Below are 17,868 nucleotides of genomic sequence, written 5' to 3' on the forward strand. Positions count from 1 at the left end.
CATAATTTTTTTTATATTTTTATATAAAATTTAATTTTAATACTGTAACGTGATTTTAGCTACATATTTAATTATATAATATTATATAAATAAAAATAATTATCTTTTATATTAATCATATAAATAATAATTTAAAAATAAATATAATTAAATAAATATATATATTTTTTATATTTTAATATCAATGTATTAAAATTAAACTATTTTATATAAATAACTTTCACATTTTGATATTTTTATACAAACAAATTGATATTTCAGAATGACCTTATGATAAGAGGAACGTGTAGGTGTGGGTATGTGTTCTGGTGTGTGTCACACAGGGAATAAACAATAAAGTATAAGAAAATATAAGTATGTACTGCCGAGATTGTTCTTAACCTCCAAGCTTCTGTAACGATATTCTTCTTTTTCGCATCTTCCATTTTTCATTTTATCTCTAATTTTATTTATTCTTTTTTTTTTATTATTTTCTTTTTCTCTTTGTTGTACCAGTCAAATATTACTTTTCCGAACACAAATGACACAATACAAAAACCAAAATCACGCCACACTTCTTCTCTCTCTCTCACTCTACACTCTCCTTTGGCTTTGTTCGTTAGCCGCACTCCCTCCACATCCTTCTTCTCAATAAAAAAAGAAGTAAATAAATTAAAAAAAAAATAGAAAACCCTTCTCACTTCTCACTTCGTTCTTTTTCGCCACCGTTTTTTCTCCGTTTACAACGACGGCGCCACCATGTGGTCCTAGAGGTACAGCTCCGTTTCACTCCTTTTCATTTCCTATCACTTCTTATTCTAATCCTGCTTTTTCTTCCCCTTGTCTTTTTTCTCTCCTTTGGCTATGTGTTGCTTCTTTTTTTTTCCCCTATTAATTAGGTTTTTAGTATTTGAATCTTAGCATTTAGAAAGCTTGCACTGGTTTCTCTGTGGAGCGTGGTTTTTTTAATTGACCTAGTTTCGGCGACGATGTTATAATTTTGTGGTTGGAAATGGGATAAGAAATGACGAAGGGTTTATGGAGAACACACGGTTGAGATCTTCTGAAGGTGCTGAGATTTCTAGTTTCCTCTTATTTCTATGAACTTTTTGAAATTTAAAAAGTGTCTATGTTTCTAGCATTTAATGTTACTCCCAAAATTAAAAATCTATTTGGAAAGTTTGTGTGGATTTAGCTGTGAAGGCAACGTTTTGGAAAAGGGGGGGGGGGGGTATATGTTTTTAGGGCAAAACTACATGTATTACATAAAATATTTAGAAGGTTAATTTTGTTCTTTTGTGGTGATAGAATGATACGAGGAATCTTTTTGTTAGATATGTACTAATGAGTTTTATTTTCGTTTAATTTTTGTTAAGTCACGTTTTTCATGTTTTTCAAATGTTGGTAATGAAACTGAATCTTTGGTGGTTACTGTTTCTGTAGGGTTTACCTGGGCAACCCACAACGTTGTATTCGGTCTTTTTAACATATTAAGATTAAAATGAAACCGCAGAACGGTGGGGTGTCTAGAGTTCAAAAAGGAAATCATTCTACTCAAGTTGAAGGGCCTAATTGGATTCTTATTGCTGCCGGTGCTTTGTTGAGTACATTATCTGTTCGCCTTGGTTACAAATTGAAACAGGCACTTGACTCAAAGCCAAAGCAGAATTCAGCTAGTGTTCCAAAAGGTCCTTATGTCCTGTGTTATGTTAGGAGGATTTAAAATTTTCAATTTCATGTTCTGTACCTTGCTTTTCTTTCATTTGATAATCTCTTATCCAAATTGAGAAACAGTATCTTACTCATGCAGTTTGCATAGTTTTGTACTTTGTCTGAGACTCTGATATGTATAATGGATTGTAACTTCATAGTTTTGTTTTCAAAATTCAGGAAATGGAAAACCTTTCAACATAAGGAAATCCCCAAATTGCTTTATGCAGTCTAATGGATATTCCCATGCACAAGATAATCATGGCTGCTTCAGCTGCAATTCAGGTTTAATTTATGCTCGAAAGATCATTTTTATTTGCATACTGTTGAATGGTCAATTATAGTATTATGTCTTTCCTTGGATAGTTTACCTTATATTGTTTGTTCATTTTGTGGAAATTTTCACTGCACTTTCTCTGTTTCATTTATCTACTCGTCTCTCATATTCTTCTTTTCCTGTGTTAGCCTAATTGTTTTATTTTGAGTTTAATAGAATCCTCTTATGCTCATCATCAAACTTCTCTTCACTCTTATCTATTGTTTGTTTCATTTTCATCTTGTCTTTGTCTCTGGTACCTACTTGTTAACATATATATGCTAATAAGTTATGGAAATTCTAGATAATATTGGGGACAAGAAATATTCTGAACCAAAATTTAAGCTCAGCAATCTGTAGACCACGTGTTGGTTGTAAAAAAGTTGCATTAGTGGAGATAAAATTATTTATTTGGTATTTTCAGATGTCTTATCCGCAAGTCATTCTAACTACACAACTAGCTCAGAGATTTCAAGCTACGTAAAGGTCTTAAATGTGATTATGTGAATGAGTTGATGGCCATGATTTGAAGTTGACTACTTAGTGAGAAATGCCAGTAAACTTACATGAATCATTCACCATTATTTAGTGATCATATTTTATGGGGAAAACCATTACTTAGTCACATTCTTTTGGATAAACAAGCATTGGTGATTGTAGTTTGTGAATCTGGTTCCATTTTTTTGTTCTCCATTATCCTTATATTAATGGTGCTGTTTACTGTGTATATGTGACTGTATAGGAACTGGAAGTCATATGGAACTTAAGTGCCCACCAAACGGCCAGACATTGAGTGAATCTGATGGTGCCCTCCCTTTGGTGACTGTTCCTGCTACTGAATATAACAAGGAAAATGGTGTCATGTGGGCATGCTCTCCTGACCGTCTTGAATTGCCTTCGAAGCCATTCCACCATTCAAACTGCTCAGATTCTCCATGTGTATCTGAATCTGGGTCCGATATTTTTAGCAAGCGGGAAGTCATACAGAAACTGAGGCAACAATTGAAGAGAAGAGATGATATGATCCTAGAGATGCAAGATCAAATAGCTGAATTGCAAAGCTCACTCAATGCTCAGCTCGGACTATCTTCTCATTTGCAAATGCAGCTTGAATCTGCAAACAGAGAGTTATTTGACTCGGAGAGAGAGATCCAACGTCTGAGGAAAGCAATCGCTGATCACTGTGTTGGACGTGTTCCACACGATAAATCTTCCACCGTCGCTGCCTGGCCAGCTGAGGCTAGAAATGGCCATGCAAATGGCCATCTAGATGGGGAGAATAATTTGGAGTCCCCTGAGAAAACAAGGGATGACGAGGAGAGAATCGAGATGCTTAGAAAGCAAGTAGGAGAGTTGAAAGAGGTAATTGAAGGGAAAGAATTCTTGCTCCAGAGCTACAAGGAACAAAAGGCAGAGTTGTCTCTGAAAATCAGGGAATTGCAACATAGATTGGATTCTCAGCTGCCTAACATTTTGTAGAACCTATTAGAAGTATGTGAATTCTTTGCATCTTTTACATTTTGACAAAGCTTCACTGTCACTGCCTCCCCTCATTCTTTATTTTCTCACTGTAATTAGCTTACTTTTGATTGTTTGGCAATATATTTCTAGTTTGTGCGATGTGTGCTTGAGAGAAATGAACGAAAGGCAAGATGAATGTTGGTCGGTCGATGTTACTCTACCGTTTTTTCCTCTTGATCTAGAGTAAGCTTACACTGGCCAAAGTGATATATTTTCCATGTTTTAGGCATTACTTGCCTTTTCCCCTATTCTAAATGTGGAGTTCTCTTGTTTGTTTATTGATGCTTCAAATAACTCATTCATTATTTATTTTCAAAGTAAAATAAATTCTTCCAAGTATTGAGTCAAATATAGCTTAAATTTTCGATTGTAGCCCCTCCAACTAAGGTTACTGTTATATTACTCTTAGAATGCTGTGCTAACAAATCAGGGAACCTGTTCAACTTGGTAAGAAGACAATGAAGACACTAAAACTAGGATGTCACCTTTTAAGGATACGGCATCTCTTATTTAATGCTACCCCAACATTAAATAAATGCGTCACCTACTTAGTACTCACATTTCACATTTGAGAGAAAAGTAGCTGGTCCTCTCTGCCATTACCTTCCCTATGTTGCGGGATGGCGGGATATATGAGATGTAGTGCCAAAAACATGGGAAAGCTTCGAGTCTGTTGGGTAGAGACTGAGACTCAATATCATGTTTCTTGGTTCAGAGACTGGTACTAAAATTTCTGTCTCTGTCTCTACAATTTCAGTACCTTCAAAAAGTAGGGACACAAGGGACTAAAATTTTTAGAGATAGAGACTGAAACTTTAATAACATTTTATACCTAAAATACCCTCATTTCAACTAATTAATTCCAATTTTACCTTTTGTGCAAATTAAATTAGAGTTTCATTATTGTTTCAATTTCTGTCTTCCATTTTGCACCAAACAGAATACTGAAATTTATTTCAATTTCTGTCTCTTAGTCTCTGTCTCTCAGTTTCAATCTTTTTGTCTCTGTCTCTCCACCAAACGCTACCCAAGAAGTCTACATGGAATAGTGTTCAATGTCTCCATGGCATGTAGATATAGCCATATAGGTGGTTTGGTTAACTATTCAACGTTAATTAAAGTACAGCTACGAAGACTTGGCAACTATAAAGTAACATTACATTTAACGACGATTTCTCAAAAATTAATAAAGGATGCAACATCTTATCCCGAACGAGTGGAACACCTTCATTCAATACACACATTCTTGGTATGGACTACACGAACTTTATGTTTATGTATATTTTCACATCGAAACGTTACAAGCTGAAGCCGTGACGCAAAACTTACGTAATTTTAACATCGCTATCATAATTATTTATTTGGAAGGTTCACTTCCTAAACCACATGTAGGTTCTGTGACTGCAATCGCCCAAAATAATATTGGGAGAAATGTTATATGTAGTAATTTTATATACATTATTTTTTATATTAAAAATTATTGATAATAAGTGAAAAAAAATACGCTTGATACCATAAAAAAATGTGTACACCAAAAACAGTACAAATATCATTTCTTTAATAAAATATAGTGCATCTCGCTTTCTCATTACAAATACACTGCATTATTGTCCAAAAATATAAAAACAAAATAAAATAAGATCTTTAACAGATTGCTTATTCTAAAAATTAATTAAAAAACAAAGAATTTGACATCTGTGACTCTTGATTCATAAAATACTAAAGATATCAGAGCATGCCAAAAAATTACACGTGAATTTTATCTATCGGAAAGTGCACATCATTCAGTAAACAAATTCTTGCACATTAATAGCTGACATCACTTGCCAGGAACTACCAACACTTGCTAGTCAAATTGCCATGCACATCAGCACACGAGCAACTGAAAACAATTTTGCTTCAGAGCAAGGAAATTAAACTACATGTTTTACCTCAATCTTTTAAATGAGAAAAATGGTAGTCAACATATTAGATCACCAGCAACAATGAAACCAGTTTCCCATAAAACTAGAGATATACATTTGATTGAACATTTGTATGCTTATGGATATAACATTCTTTTGGACATAATGATGGAGATCATGTGCACTGCACTATGTGGCGAGCGTAACTTCATATTCATCCAATCTAATATTGGCTTAACAGTTTTATCTTCCGCACTTGTCAATGGACATAGATTGAGAAAAACAATCTTAAGATAGCAGCTTGAAGATCAATATGATGCCCAGAATAATCATTTTTTTAAAAAAATGGATATTGTTTCCTTACTTCAGGCTCTATCAGTCAAAAGGTTTTATTCATCGATCTATGTCGAGAATCACCTAGCATTCAGATCAAATTCACCAACATCACGCCAGCCATCCTGCGTGCCAGTGTCCCCATTTTCAGCTTCATCATTTAAGAAATCATCAGATGGCTCCTTCTCTTCTCTCTGAGCATTGTTTCCCCATCCATTCATCATCTCACCTGCGTTGCCTCCCTGATCCTGCTCTCTCATGTCATGACCGATTGCGATGTCGCTCCCTTGGGACCCAAGTGCACTCCCTCTTATTGGGGTTCGAGACATCATTTCAGCATGAGACTGTGAATCAGCCCGAGCCTGCTCTGCCTGGACCATTGCCATCCGAAGTTTAGCCTCGTGGGCTTCACGACCAGCCTTCTCCCTGGACTCTAGTTCAGCTCTTAATTCCAACATAGCTCGCTTTTCCTCCTGAAGAAGTGCCTGCTCAAACATCAATCTCTCCTCAGATCGGAATTCCCCCAAACCTCTTTTTTGGGTTATTATATTGAAGGCAAGTGCCTGCTTCTCAAAAGTTGCTGTGAACTCAGCAATTTTAGCAGCAATATTATTATCCCACTGCTGGGACCGTGAAAGCATCTGGCCGGTGGTGTCAGAATCCAGTATCCTATCATCTTCTTCTGCTTCATAGTCTGCCACAACATGATATGGCAATAATCTGCATGAGGAAAATTCAGGGAATTCTGAAACATAAGAAATCCATGTAAGATCAAACTTCATTGCACTAGTTCTGGCTAGTTACAGATGTTAAATACAATCCCCATATTCCAAAATCCCAACACAAGTCGTCGTTTTACCATAAAATATTGATAATCAAAATTCTTCTTAGATGTAAGCTAAAATTGAACATTGGCATATCTCAATGAAATCCAATGAAAGATACACAAATACTTAGAGAGATGGACATGTAGCAAGTTTTACATGCATCCCCATCTCCAACGATTGATTACAATTTATCTATCAAACCATTAAATTAAATAATAAATTATATGTCATGAAACTACTTATCCCAAAAGTTCAAGTTATTAGGTAATGGTTAACGAATGCTTATGTATCTAACACATCCCCTCACGCAAGAACCTCTTTTTTGAGCTTGAAGCACGAGTTGTGCATAGGTCTATTTTTGCCTATGTTGAAATTCTTGAAAGTAACATGGATCAACCTTTAGAACTTTTGATTATAGAAGCTATGATATCATGTTATGAAACCATTTATCCCAAAAGTTTAAGCTGTTAGATAAAGACACATGAATGGTTATATATCTAACATTATAAACTAAGACATGAAGTGATTAATATACACAATTTTTTTTCATTCATTCAGGTAAGTCCTCTTACCTACATGACTTGCACATCAGGCTTATCAAGATACCCCATAAATCTCTTGGCTAAAAAAATTCACTAAACAGTTTCAAAATATTCAGTTTACATAAAGCAACTCCAAATGTTATTTCCATATTGATTTAAGTAAATTAATGTGTTAGCAGACTCATGGTAAAGGAATTATTGACTCTGATCTAAATGACAATGATATAGGTTCTGTAGAATTAAGACTGCTAATCAAAATATACAATATAAACAAAAGTTAGAAATAGGGACACAAACAGATAATAACTAGTCCCAAACATAAACAAATAACTCGAGAGGTTGTTTGTTAAGAATAGTAAGCTTAAAGTTGGATCAATGACAAAGAAAGTGAAGTAGAATCTAGTTACAAATGCTAAACAATAAGAAGGGCAAAGCTACAAAGGGAGAAAACTTAACATGGCATCAAATACTTGTAACAGAAGATTTTAAAAAACGGGAGAAAGAGATTTGAAATTAATATCAAAGGAAAGAAAATGGGTAAGCAACACGAATTTGCAGAACGTGCATGGCAGTTCCAAAAAAAGGATCAGGTTGCAATGAATGAAACTGCACAAGTGATACCATCGGATTCTGACAGAAAAACATTGACACTTCTGGCTGAATCACAGCTTGGACTAATTTGAAGAAAAGAAAATTAATCAAAGTTGCACTATCAAGGTCAATATTACTTCTAGTATCTTTCTAATCCCAGCTAAAATTAAGATCCACCAAAAAAGACCTGATATACTTCTTTTCTTACACATTAGTACAAAATGTAGCTCTCAGCCTTTTTTTGAGCTTATTGGATGGCAAATAAGGTGTAGCCACCCTGTGACCAGTGTGAGGCACTTGGCCATGAGCAGAATGCCACGGACAGCCAAAGGTGGCTCAAACATCAAATAATTGGCAGTTGATGACATTATAATACAATTTAAGCACCACTATTAATATCCACAGTAACATGAATCTCTTCAATGGTTCAATGAAAGCAAGCAACGCTAACATCCAATACATGTGTCTGTATTATTTACAAATTAAATTGATATTTATTGGATTGGACAATTATCACATCCCAGTTTAAGGTGTAAAGGAAAAAGGTGTTCACTCAATAGTATCACTTGGAACTAGTAAATCTTAATTTTCAAAGAAGAAAAAGTTACATCACTGGTGTTACCTTATCTTTATCTGTTGAGTACTCCTAAGTCCTAACATTTATCATACTCTCAGTTCTCATATATAATTAAAATTATACAATTTCATAAACATATCAGATCCGCTGCCTTGAGGAGTTCAAACACAAAATACTTTCCAGGTGTTGCACCAAACAAAGCACTACCAACTCATCTCTATGTGTGTAAGGTATTGTGCCCTGTTTTGAATACTACTTATTTAAGAGCTACACTCACATTCTCAGCTGCAAACTATTCTAAAATGATGACAATAAGTAATTAAATAGCCTTTTCCACAAGAAATGGCATTATACCCTTTCAAAGACTATTCTCTTATACTAAAAGCATAAACAAAACCATAAAAAAGGAAGGATTGAAGAGAGAACAAAGATTATAAACTGAATCTCATTAATGCCAGGTAAATCCAAATGCAACTTGTCAATAACCAACATGTCTCTCTAATTTTCTGGAAAGGACATTAACTAATCAAACAAGCCTATTCAACAACCACCAGCCACTTGTAAAATTATATAGACTGCTGAGAGGCCAAGTGCTTCAAAGTAACACCACCTTCCACAATCATTAGGTGATACTAAACAAATAACTTATATAGAATGTAGCATTAAAAACAACTCTTATTTTATACCGAAGACTTGGCACAATTATCTTAGTATATCCCACAAAATACTCACATCATTAAATCCACAACCACCAAATAAGCAGTTTGATACTAATCAACTTTGATCCTTAAAAGTATCATGTTTTTTAAATTGTGAGTGGGGGAGGGGGAATAACACGCCTAACTGAAGCTCAAAAACCGCACTTTCCTTAATTTTCGCTTAGCAATTAAAAGGCTAAAAACTGAAAAAAGAAAAGCACCGTTTTTCATAATGCATATTGAAACGAACCTCTCGCAGGCATCTTCAAGAGAAGAGAATGGTCGCTTAAAGTCAGGGTGACAGACCCGCCATGCATCTTGGTATGCCATCTGTAGCTCCATCTGGTTCCCAGGGCGAATCGCTTTCTGTTGTTGTTGCTGCTGCTGTTGTTGCTGATGCTGCTGCGTTTGAGATTGTGTTTGCGATTGCTGGGTCTGCTGCTGTGAGACATGATTGGAATTAGGGTTCTGGTGATGCTGCTGCTGCTGCAGATTGAGGATGGGATTGTTAGGGTTAGGGTTAGGCGCAGAATTAGGGTTAGGGCTAGGATTTTGTTGGAGACCGAGGGGCCTTATGGGTCGCAAGTGGGCGTCGATGTTTGAAGGGAATCGAGAGATTGCAGCTGCTTGTGCTTGCTGTTGTTGCTGCTGCTTCTGCAATTGCTGTAACAGCATGAAATGGTGTTGTTGTTGATGTTGTTGTTGATGTTGTTGCTGCTGCTGCTGCTGCAACAGTAGTTGCTGTTGATGTTGCTGCAATGCCTTTGCCTCTTCCATTCTTTACCAAAATTAAATGTAAAAAAATAAAAGAAAAAGAAAGAAAAATAGATTTTGTGAGTATTCCCAATGGATCGCCCCTTTGTTTTCTTTTCTAAGCTGGAATGCAGAGAAGAAAAGAAGGAGAAAGGGTCTCCGAATTCAGGATTGTTTGTATTTACGTGACTAGTTTAACCATTGATGCATTCTTTTGAAGAGTTTGATAATTTCAGACAGAATGCACTTATCAGCTCACCACTCTCGTGCTCGCAGAGCATTGACGGGCCTGTCTCGGTTTCTTTGTTTCTGATTTCTTTTACTCAAATGTCGAACCGGTTGATGTCGGGTCGGACCTATGTGGATTGGTTCATCAATATATTTTTTTTGGTGACTGTTCATCAATGTATATTATTATTTGTGGTGTGAGTTGTGATATGAAAAATTTGTTTTTACTAGTGCTATTTTTAGGTCATGCTAATTATATAAGGGATTGAAAAGATATCTGTCAAGAATATAAACAGATAAATTGTTTACAGAGAAAGTAAAATTTATGCATTTAATATCATATATCATTTATTTAAAAATTTTATATTTGTATTCTTTTTCAATATATTCTAAGAATATTTATTAGAAATTTTTTATAGAATGATGATATTTAACAAATATTTTTTATTTTTTATTTCTTAGGTTTTTAACATTGATTCTTTAATTAGTGTAGAAATGTCTAAAATGGAAATATTTAATTAGTATTTAACTATTTATCATAAACCACAAAATTTCCTACAAGTAGTAGTTTTTTGTTCTTTTATTTGCTTTGTCTAGTCTTAAATTCTTAAGTATTTGTGAGCTGAAAATTAACAATTAATTCCTATTCTCGTGAAAAATCACTTTTTGGTTCAAAGAAGTTAATATCATCTGCCACATAACCATCTTTTTTAATAAAGATCTAACTAAATACATGATCCTGTTAAACAATTTAAATGTAACTAAAATAAATTAGCTAAAAATAGTCAAAATTTATTTTATTTAATATTTATTAATTATTACAATAATTAATAAAAATTAAATAAAATACATTTTAACTATTTTTTTTGTTTATCTAATATTATCATTTAAGCATCTACTATTGTGTTGCTTTACTTAACATTATATCTTATCGTCCAAAAAAAGTAAAATTAAAAAAAAAAAGAAAAAAAAGAAAAAAAAGCTATAAGCTATAATAGATGAAAAGTATTACTAGAATAAAAATATTATTTATATATTAAATATTTTTTATATTTATATAAAAATATAATTATTATTAATTAATTAAACACAAAAAATTGCATATTTATTTATAAAAAATTATTGATATTAAAACAATATTTATTATAAATGAAGTAGATATAATGGTTTAATAAAAAGGTTAATATTTTTCTACGGTATCCTTAATCCAACAGTATTTTATCGTGGGTCGGAGTTTCAGTTAAAAGTTTGCCACTAATGTCAATGGATTGCTGCATGCTCCCAGCGGAATTGGAAGGTTAATGAGCTATGACCAATTTAGTTTAAGAAGGTCAATGCTTGACCTTGGTATTGGTACTGCATTTTGTTTTGGGCCTAACAGATTACCACGTATACAAAATTTCCAACATAGGGTGAGGCTCGAAGTCTCTTCAATAAACACTTGGTACAGAAAGAGTCCAACTGTAAAAACTAAAAAGGTCCAAACTCCAAAGCAAACAGAAAAAGAGAGGAATGGCATTGGCAGTGACTGCAGGTACCTCATTGACGTTCCCATTGGTGGTGGCCTCTGTACAATATGCACCTCGCACACTCCCCAACGCACTAATCAGATCCCTCCACCTGTCCTCCTCTTCCTCCGCCTCACCAATGTCTACTACTACACCCCAACAACCTCACTCCTCCTTCGAAATCCTCGGTGGAGCACGTGACAAGTTCCTTCCAGCTCTCTCCCACGTGCTGTCTCGCCCCTACCACCCCTTCCCCTTCCTCGGATGGAACCGCCACATCGAGACCATCTCCGCCTCGTTCTACCGCTCAATTCCTGACATAAGACTCCGCCGTCAGTGCCTCCGGACACAAGACGGTGGTGCCGTCGCCCTTGACTGGGTCTCCGGTGACGACCGCCGTCTGCCGCCCGATGCTCCACTCCTCATTTTGCTGGTTCGTTATGTAACTGAATCAGTTACCGAATTGATTTTATAACTGAATTAGTTAGTTAGTTAGTTGGTTGGTTACCTCTGCCAGTAAGTTAACGAATTCAATGCACTCGTACTCTCAACTTAAGTGTCTCTTTCTTTTCTTTTTTCCTTTTGTCTTTTTTTGAAGATAATAATGGAATTTTGAAAATTGTGATTTATTTATGTATTTATTTTTGCAGCCAGGATTAACTGGGGGTAGTGGAGATTCTTATGTGAGGCACATGTTAAATAAAGCTCGGAGCAAAGGGTGGCGCGTGGTGGTTTTCAATAGCCGTGGTTGTGGGGATAGTCCTGTTACTACTCCTCAGGTAATTATTGCTTGTGTTATACTTCTTTTTTTTTTTTTTTTAATTTCTTACCGAATCTGAATCCGTGTTGATAGAACTTTTAGTGTTGTATGTGATGTGATGTGGTAATAGTGATGTGCAGTTCTATTCAGCTTCGTTTCTGGGAGATATTCGCGAGGTTGTTGCCCATGTCACTGGTAGATACCCTAATGCCAATGTGTATGCAGTTGGTTGGTCACTTGGCGCAAATATTCTTGTTCGTTACTTGGGTCAGGTGAGTAAGAATGATTATTTTTTCATAACCTGAAGTTTGACATTGTTATGAACTATGCATTTGTTGTTCCTTAGGCAAATGCTTTCTGTATTTAGGGATCAGGAAAATAGAAGTGTGTCGATGATTGGTTTGACAGATAGAATGTTGCTGTCTTTGTGTTATTGAGTTTCACATCATCCGACTCTGATTGCATTCAAACTTTTAATATCCGAATTGAATTAATTTTGGGTTTTATATGATTCTTTTGCTTTGCTTTCAGGAAGGCTACAATTGCCCTCTTTCTGGCGCTGTGTCATTGTGTAATCCTTTCAATTTGGTTGTGGCAGATGAGGACTTCCATAAAGGCTTTAACAATGTCTACGACAAGGCTCTCGCAAAGTCCCTTCGCACGATTTTCAACAAGTGATAAAAACTTACATGTGTTGTTGATGTTTATTCTTTCTACTTGATGGATCGATTGCTGCACTTTACAGTATGATTGATGCCTTGTTCATTTTCGTGGCTGGGTGCAGGCATGCTTTACTCTTTGAAGATATTGGTGGCGAATACAACATTCCTATGGCAGCCAATGCCAAGTCTGTTAGGGAGTTTGATGATGGACTAACCCGTGGTATGTGCCTCATACTTATTAGACACCATATAAATTTGATATGGATTGTGAATTATTATATGCTTGAATACTCATCTATAAGATTTTGCAGTTTCTTTTGGATTCAAGTCTGTGGATGAATACTATTCTAGTTCAAGTAGTTCAGATACCGTGAAACATGTTCAAACCCCTCTGCTTTGCATCCAGGTACAAAATTTTTTAGAATAAAAAAATGGTTATCTATTATTCTTTTGATCTTCGTTGTGCCATTCTTTTATCTAAACAAAAGCTGCTTTTTGCATTGTTATCTTGGTTCATGTTCCTTTCCATCGTATTTTTGCCGCCTACATTCATTGATTCTATTTTATATTACCTATTAGAATTTTCTTGCGATATCCCACAAGAACTCACCCTGTGAAACACAAGTTCACGACTTTGAGCATAATTAATAGGTTGTTTTTCAGTGACCTTTTCCCTCTGTATATGCTATAAACTTATTGAACCCAGAAACAATCTGTTTCTTCACAGGCAGCAAATGATCCAATTGCTCCTGCTAGGGGAATTCCTCGTGAAGATATCCAGGTATCTGCAGCTTCTTTTCCATTCAATGTTACCATTTCTTCACTAGAATGTTATTGGTAAATGATAAGGAGATGTAAAATGGGAAAGGGAGGAATAAAGATGTACATAGATGGAAATGTAATGATCTTTTTCAACAGTAGAGAAAATCATAAATGGTACGATTTGGACGTTGGGATAGACAAAATTAAAAATAAAAAATGGAATTCACATGGTGACCACACTATTTTAATTGCTTTTTAGTTTTTATGTCGTTGCTTCCTCTTATTACATTACTAAGTATACATTGATACTCTTAACAAGTTAATAGTCGACCATCAAGTTTTCATATATGTACTAAACAACATATTCTTAGAATAGAAAGATATCTTGTTTTCTTGTCTTTGTGGTATTGGGGTTTCCATGTTCTTTGTTCTATATTAACTCCCTGGTTGAGTATAATTTGTTTTATCATGGCAGGAAAATCCAAACTGCTTGTTAATAGTTACACCAAAAGGTGGCCATCTGGGGTGGATTGCTGGTGATGAAGCTCCATTTGGAGCTCCTTGGACTGATCCTTTGGTAATGGATTTCATTCAATATTTAGAAACAGAGGAAGTCAAATACCCAAAAACTAGTAGTAATCCTGATGGTAAAGTAGCCTTGCACCATCTTGAAGTGTAGCATGGCACTAATGAAGACATTACAATCTTCCGATGTCACCATTCATCGCTGTACATTCTGGAATACTGTATTGAAGCAATTACACTCATTTTTTTGTGTGGAATACTGCAGAACTTGGACCCTTGCAGCTCAGGGGGTTGATATCAACCATGATCCTTTCACAGACCATTCAATAAAGTAGAACTGCATTCTTTATGAGTACATTGGAACTGTAATTGTTTTAGTTTGAGGTAAATAGAGATATTGATTAAACAAGATTAGTGTAATTGTATTGTTTTAACATTCAATTCACATAATTCGTTTCATTTTAAAGTTTGTTACTGATTTCATTACTATATTCTTCTTTTAAACTAATTTATTGGATATGTTGCTGGTGGGATCAATGTAGAAGTCATTGATAGCTAGGAAAAAGCATAAAAAGAGGGGAAGAATATATAGACTTTTGTATTAAGAACAATGGAACTAATAATTGATGCTAATTATTTCCTAGGCAATATATGAACCTTTAAGGGATTCTTCATCACAGTTGTGAATAACAGCTTCTCTGACATATCAATGTCATCTCCACTCATAGCCTTCCACTCAAAATTCCAAACTAAATTGGCCACAAAATACTCCAAGTGGAGAATTGCTAAACCATATCCAGGGCACATTCTCCTCCCAGCACCAAATGGCATCATGTTTATCTCTTTACTTCCCATTATATCAAAAGTTGTTCCTCCATTGTCCATGAACCTCTCTGGCTTAAAGGCCATAGGGTCATCCCAAGCTGTAGGGTCCCTACCTATCTCAGCCACAAAGAAATTTACAGAGGCAGTGGTAGGAACCAAATAACCATCCAGAACCACATCCTTGGTTACTCTATGAGGAGCCACATAGTGTAGCGGTGGATGGCGTCGTAGACCCTCCAAAATCACAGACTTTAGATATGGCAATTTTGGCAAATGTTCCTCCTTCACCTCGTTCTCTCCTTCAACCATGACCTCTCTAATTTCCTCCACAAGTCTTTCTTGGATTTGAGGGTACTTCACCAAATTTGCCATGATCCATTCCAATGCCGTCGAAGTAGTATCTGTTCCTGCGTTTAGAAACTCCGAGCATAATGTGCAAATATTCCCATAATCAAGCTTGCTCCCTTCATCTTCCTCCACGAGTCGCAAATTCAACAAAGTATCCACATAGCACAAAACAAACTCATTTATGTTGTCCTCTTTGCCATCCTTGCTAAGTCTCTCTTGCTTGGCTTTCTTTCGAGCGTCAATATAAGGAATCAACAAGGCTTCTAGGTCTCTTCTTAGCTGTAAGAATTCCTTCCATCTCTTCCAAAACAATATCCTTGTGATTGTTGGCCAAAAATTCAAGACATTGTACTTAGTAAAGCTCAAGAGCATGGTGCGTAGACTATCCTCGATTTCCCTAATTTGCTTCTCATCAAGCTTGTCACCAAAACACATAAAACTGAGCAAGCAAAACATGCTATATTGAAAATGATCAATGACCCTTATGGGGTTGCTTGCCCCCGACTCAGGTTTTAATCGATCAAGAAGCATATCTAAAACCCATTTGCGTGCATTTGCATAGGACTTGACCTGTGAAGGGTGGAGGATATTTGAAGTGAGGTTTCGCCGGAGAGCGCGCCATACAGGACCATAGAAGCTAAAAAGGATGTCATTTTGATTGCTGCTAATGATTTTCTTGGTAGGAACAGCAACAGGGCGGTCCGCAAAGGTACTGCCATTTTGGATCAATGCTTGGTGCGCAAGGAATCGATTGGCAATGAAAATGTCGGTATGAGAGCCCATTTGAAAAGAAAAGATTGGACCATATTTGGCGTGAAGTTTCTCAAGAACAGTCTTAGGATCTTTATTGAATCGTTGGAGTAATTTGAAGTTACCTATGATAGGCACTTTTGGAGGCCCCGGAGGGAGGGGATACCGTGGAAACACAAGGTAAAGTATGCGTTTGATGATTATTGAGACACAAAGAAAGAGCATAACAAAGATGAACCAAGTTTCCATGTTACTATTCCGCATCAAATTGGTTGACAATAAACACAAGAGGGTATGTGTTAGAAGAAGCTTAAAAAGGGTGAGTTAAATAAAATTGAAGTGTACCATGCTAATTACTAATAGTAACACCTGCAAGCGTTACATTTACCCTATAATTGAATGTTCCATGTATGTTTATTAGCTGCTAATAAATAAATACATCTTACGTTGGTTAACATTTTCTAAAAGAACTTCATTTGCCGCATTTCTAATAAAAATAAAAACTTGCAATTAATAAAAAAAATTGGACGTTTTCTAATAACAAAAAGTAAACATTGTTTGACCCAAAGAAAAGGAAGTATAAGATTGATTTATATCAAGATTGCGAAAAAAAAAGCCTATCGAGTAGAATAAATTACCTGGCCCTGCATGACACGTATTTTGAAAAGCTGGACAAATTACACTCCATGTTGTGAAGCTTCTAGTTTAACTGTTAAACTAACTAGTGACATGTAAACCAAACATGCGCTTTCCAAGAGGATCAGATCACCGAGGACATTACAAGCTATAGTTTCACATGACTGAAAATTAAGACGTTTGCATAGTTTGTACACGTAGGAATTGTGAACACTAAAGAGAGCCTTTGCAGGATGAATAATTGAATATTATATAAGTAGAGATTTGGGTATGTGTCTTGTGCAGCAATGAAGAAGGATGGGTTAGAAAACTTATTTATCAATTGCAGGTTTTCATGGAAACTTTGGGGTGAGTGGCTTCAAACCTTGGAACTCAATCGATGATGCCAAAATGGAGACGAGAGAAATGGAGTGTTGCTTTCTTTGCAGTGTTATGGTCAATCTGGATGACAAGAAATGACGCAATATTTAAGGAGAAAATGAAAAGGCAATGATTATGTGTGATTTCTGGGATGCAAGAGCGTTTTTGAAATATATATGCGAACAACATTAGCTCTGGAACTTGGATATGCACTGAAGTGATTAACATGTGTGAAGTAATTAAAATTTAAAATATAAGAATGAGGAGGGGAGCTAGAAGAATTGATGAAGATGAAAATGGAAGTTAGTTTTTGAAAGGAATATGGAGGGATCATACAAAGTTTGCGTAGTTATACGGGTTCATAGAACCAGATGTTTTCTTATAGTTGTTCTTAGCTGATGGTTATATGTTTCTGATAGCTGTTGGGTCTTCCTTTGTAGCTGCCTTTGATTTGGATTGTAATCTTGACCTTTGTTACTGGCCATGCTCTTCGTACAGTGTTCTGCTGATGCAGATGCTACTTGAAGTGTGCATATATATATATATATATATTCAAGTAAAACTATCGGCTTGAGATTTCATTTCCCTTCTTTCGTAAAGACGTAGGTAGCAAATGACAAAATCAATTTCAGGTTGTACTTGTACGCTTCATCATGTCCTTCTAAGTCCTTGCAATAAATGGAAATGAGTAACCAAACTAGTACAAGCTAGAATTCAAATGTTATTGAAAAAATATATATAACTACTTATTAC

General features: G+C 35.5%; 4 protein-coding genes across 6 annotated transcripts; 2 read left to right on the forward strand and 2 right to left on the reverse strand.

The window, feature by feature from the left end:
* Positions 1 to 363: 363 nt before the first annotated feature.
* Positions 364 to 3,625, forward strand: LOC112737275 (uncharacterized). Of its 3 annotated transcripts, none has more exons than XM_025787097.3 (5): positions 372 to 752; positions 901 to 1,048; positions 1,423 to 1,667; positions 1,870 to 1,974; positions 2,748 to 3,625. In XM_025787097.3, the coding sequence occupies exons 3-5, from the start codon at positions 1,481 to 1,483 to the stop codon at positions 3,482 to 3,484; spliced, it is 1,029 nt and encodes a 342-aa protein (XP_025642882.1). In that variant the 5' UTR covers positions 372 to 752; positions 901 to 1,048; positions 1,423 to 1,480; the 3' UTR covers positions 3,485 to 3,625. The 3 variants fall into 3 exon arrangements, with proteins under 3 accessions (XP_025642880.1, XP_025642882.1, XP_025642881.1); XM_025787096.3 differs by having other exon boundaries at positions 526 to 752; positions 879 to 1,048; XM_025787095.2 differs by lacking the exon at positions 901 to 1,048 and having other exon boundaries at positions 364 to 752.
* Positions 3,626 to 5,309: 1,684 nt separating this feature from the next.
* Positions 5,310 to 10,946, reverse strand: LOC112737276 (uncharacterized). Its single transcript, XM_025787098.3, has 2 exons — positions 9,249 to 10,946; positions 5,310 to 6,483 (listed from the first exon to the last, which is right to left on the reverse strand). The coding sequence occupies exons 1-2, from the start codon at positions 9,773 to 9,775 to the stop codon at positions 5,844 to 5,846; spliced, it is 1,167 nt and encodes a 388-aa protein (XP_025642883.1). The 5' UTR covers positions 9,776 to 10,946; the 3' UTR covers positions 5,310 to 5,843.
* Positions 10,947 to 11,334: 388 nt separating this feature from the next.
* On the forward strand, positions 11,335 to 14,662 carry LOC112737279 (embryogenesis-associated protein EMB8). Its single transcript, XM_025787102.3, has 8 exons — positions 11,335 to 11,920; positions 12,138 to 12,266; positions 12,388 to 12,519; positions 12,779 to 12,921; positions 13,032 to 13,129; positions 13,221 to 13,315; positions 13,637 to 13,690; positions 14,147 to 14,662. Exons 1-8 carry the CDS (start codon positions 11,492 to 11,494, stop codon positions 14,348 to 14,350), a joined length of 1,284 nt encoding a protein of 427 aa, XP_025642887.1. The 5' UTR covers positions 11,335 to 11,491; the 3' UTR covers positions 14,351 to 14,662.
* A 102-nt stretch (positions 14,663 to 14,764) lies between these two features.
* LOC112737278 (cytochrome P450 89A2) lies at positions 14,765 to 17,671 on the reverse strand. The gene has a single exon (XM_025787101.3). It carries the CDS (start codon positions 16,381 to 16,383, stop codon positions 14,830 to 14,832), a length of 1,554 nt encoding a protein of 517 aa, XP_025642886.1. The 5' UTR covers positions 16,384 to 17,671; the 3' UTR covers positions 14,765 to 14,829.
* Positions 17,672 to 17,868: the final 197 nt, after the last annotated feature.

Source organism: Arachis hypogaea, chromosome 13 (assembly GCF_003086295.3).
Source record: "Arachis hypogaea cultivar Tifrunner chromosome 13, arahy.Tifrunner.gnm2.J5K5, whole genome shotgun sequence".
Taxonomy (NCBI): Eukaryota; Viridiplantae; Streptophyta; class Magnoliopsida; order Fabales; family Fabaceae; genus Arachis; species Arachis hypogaea.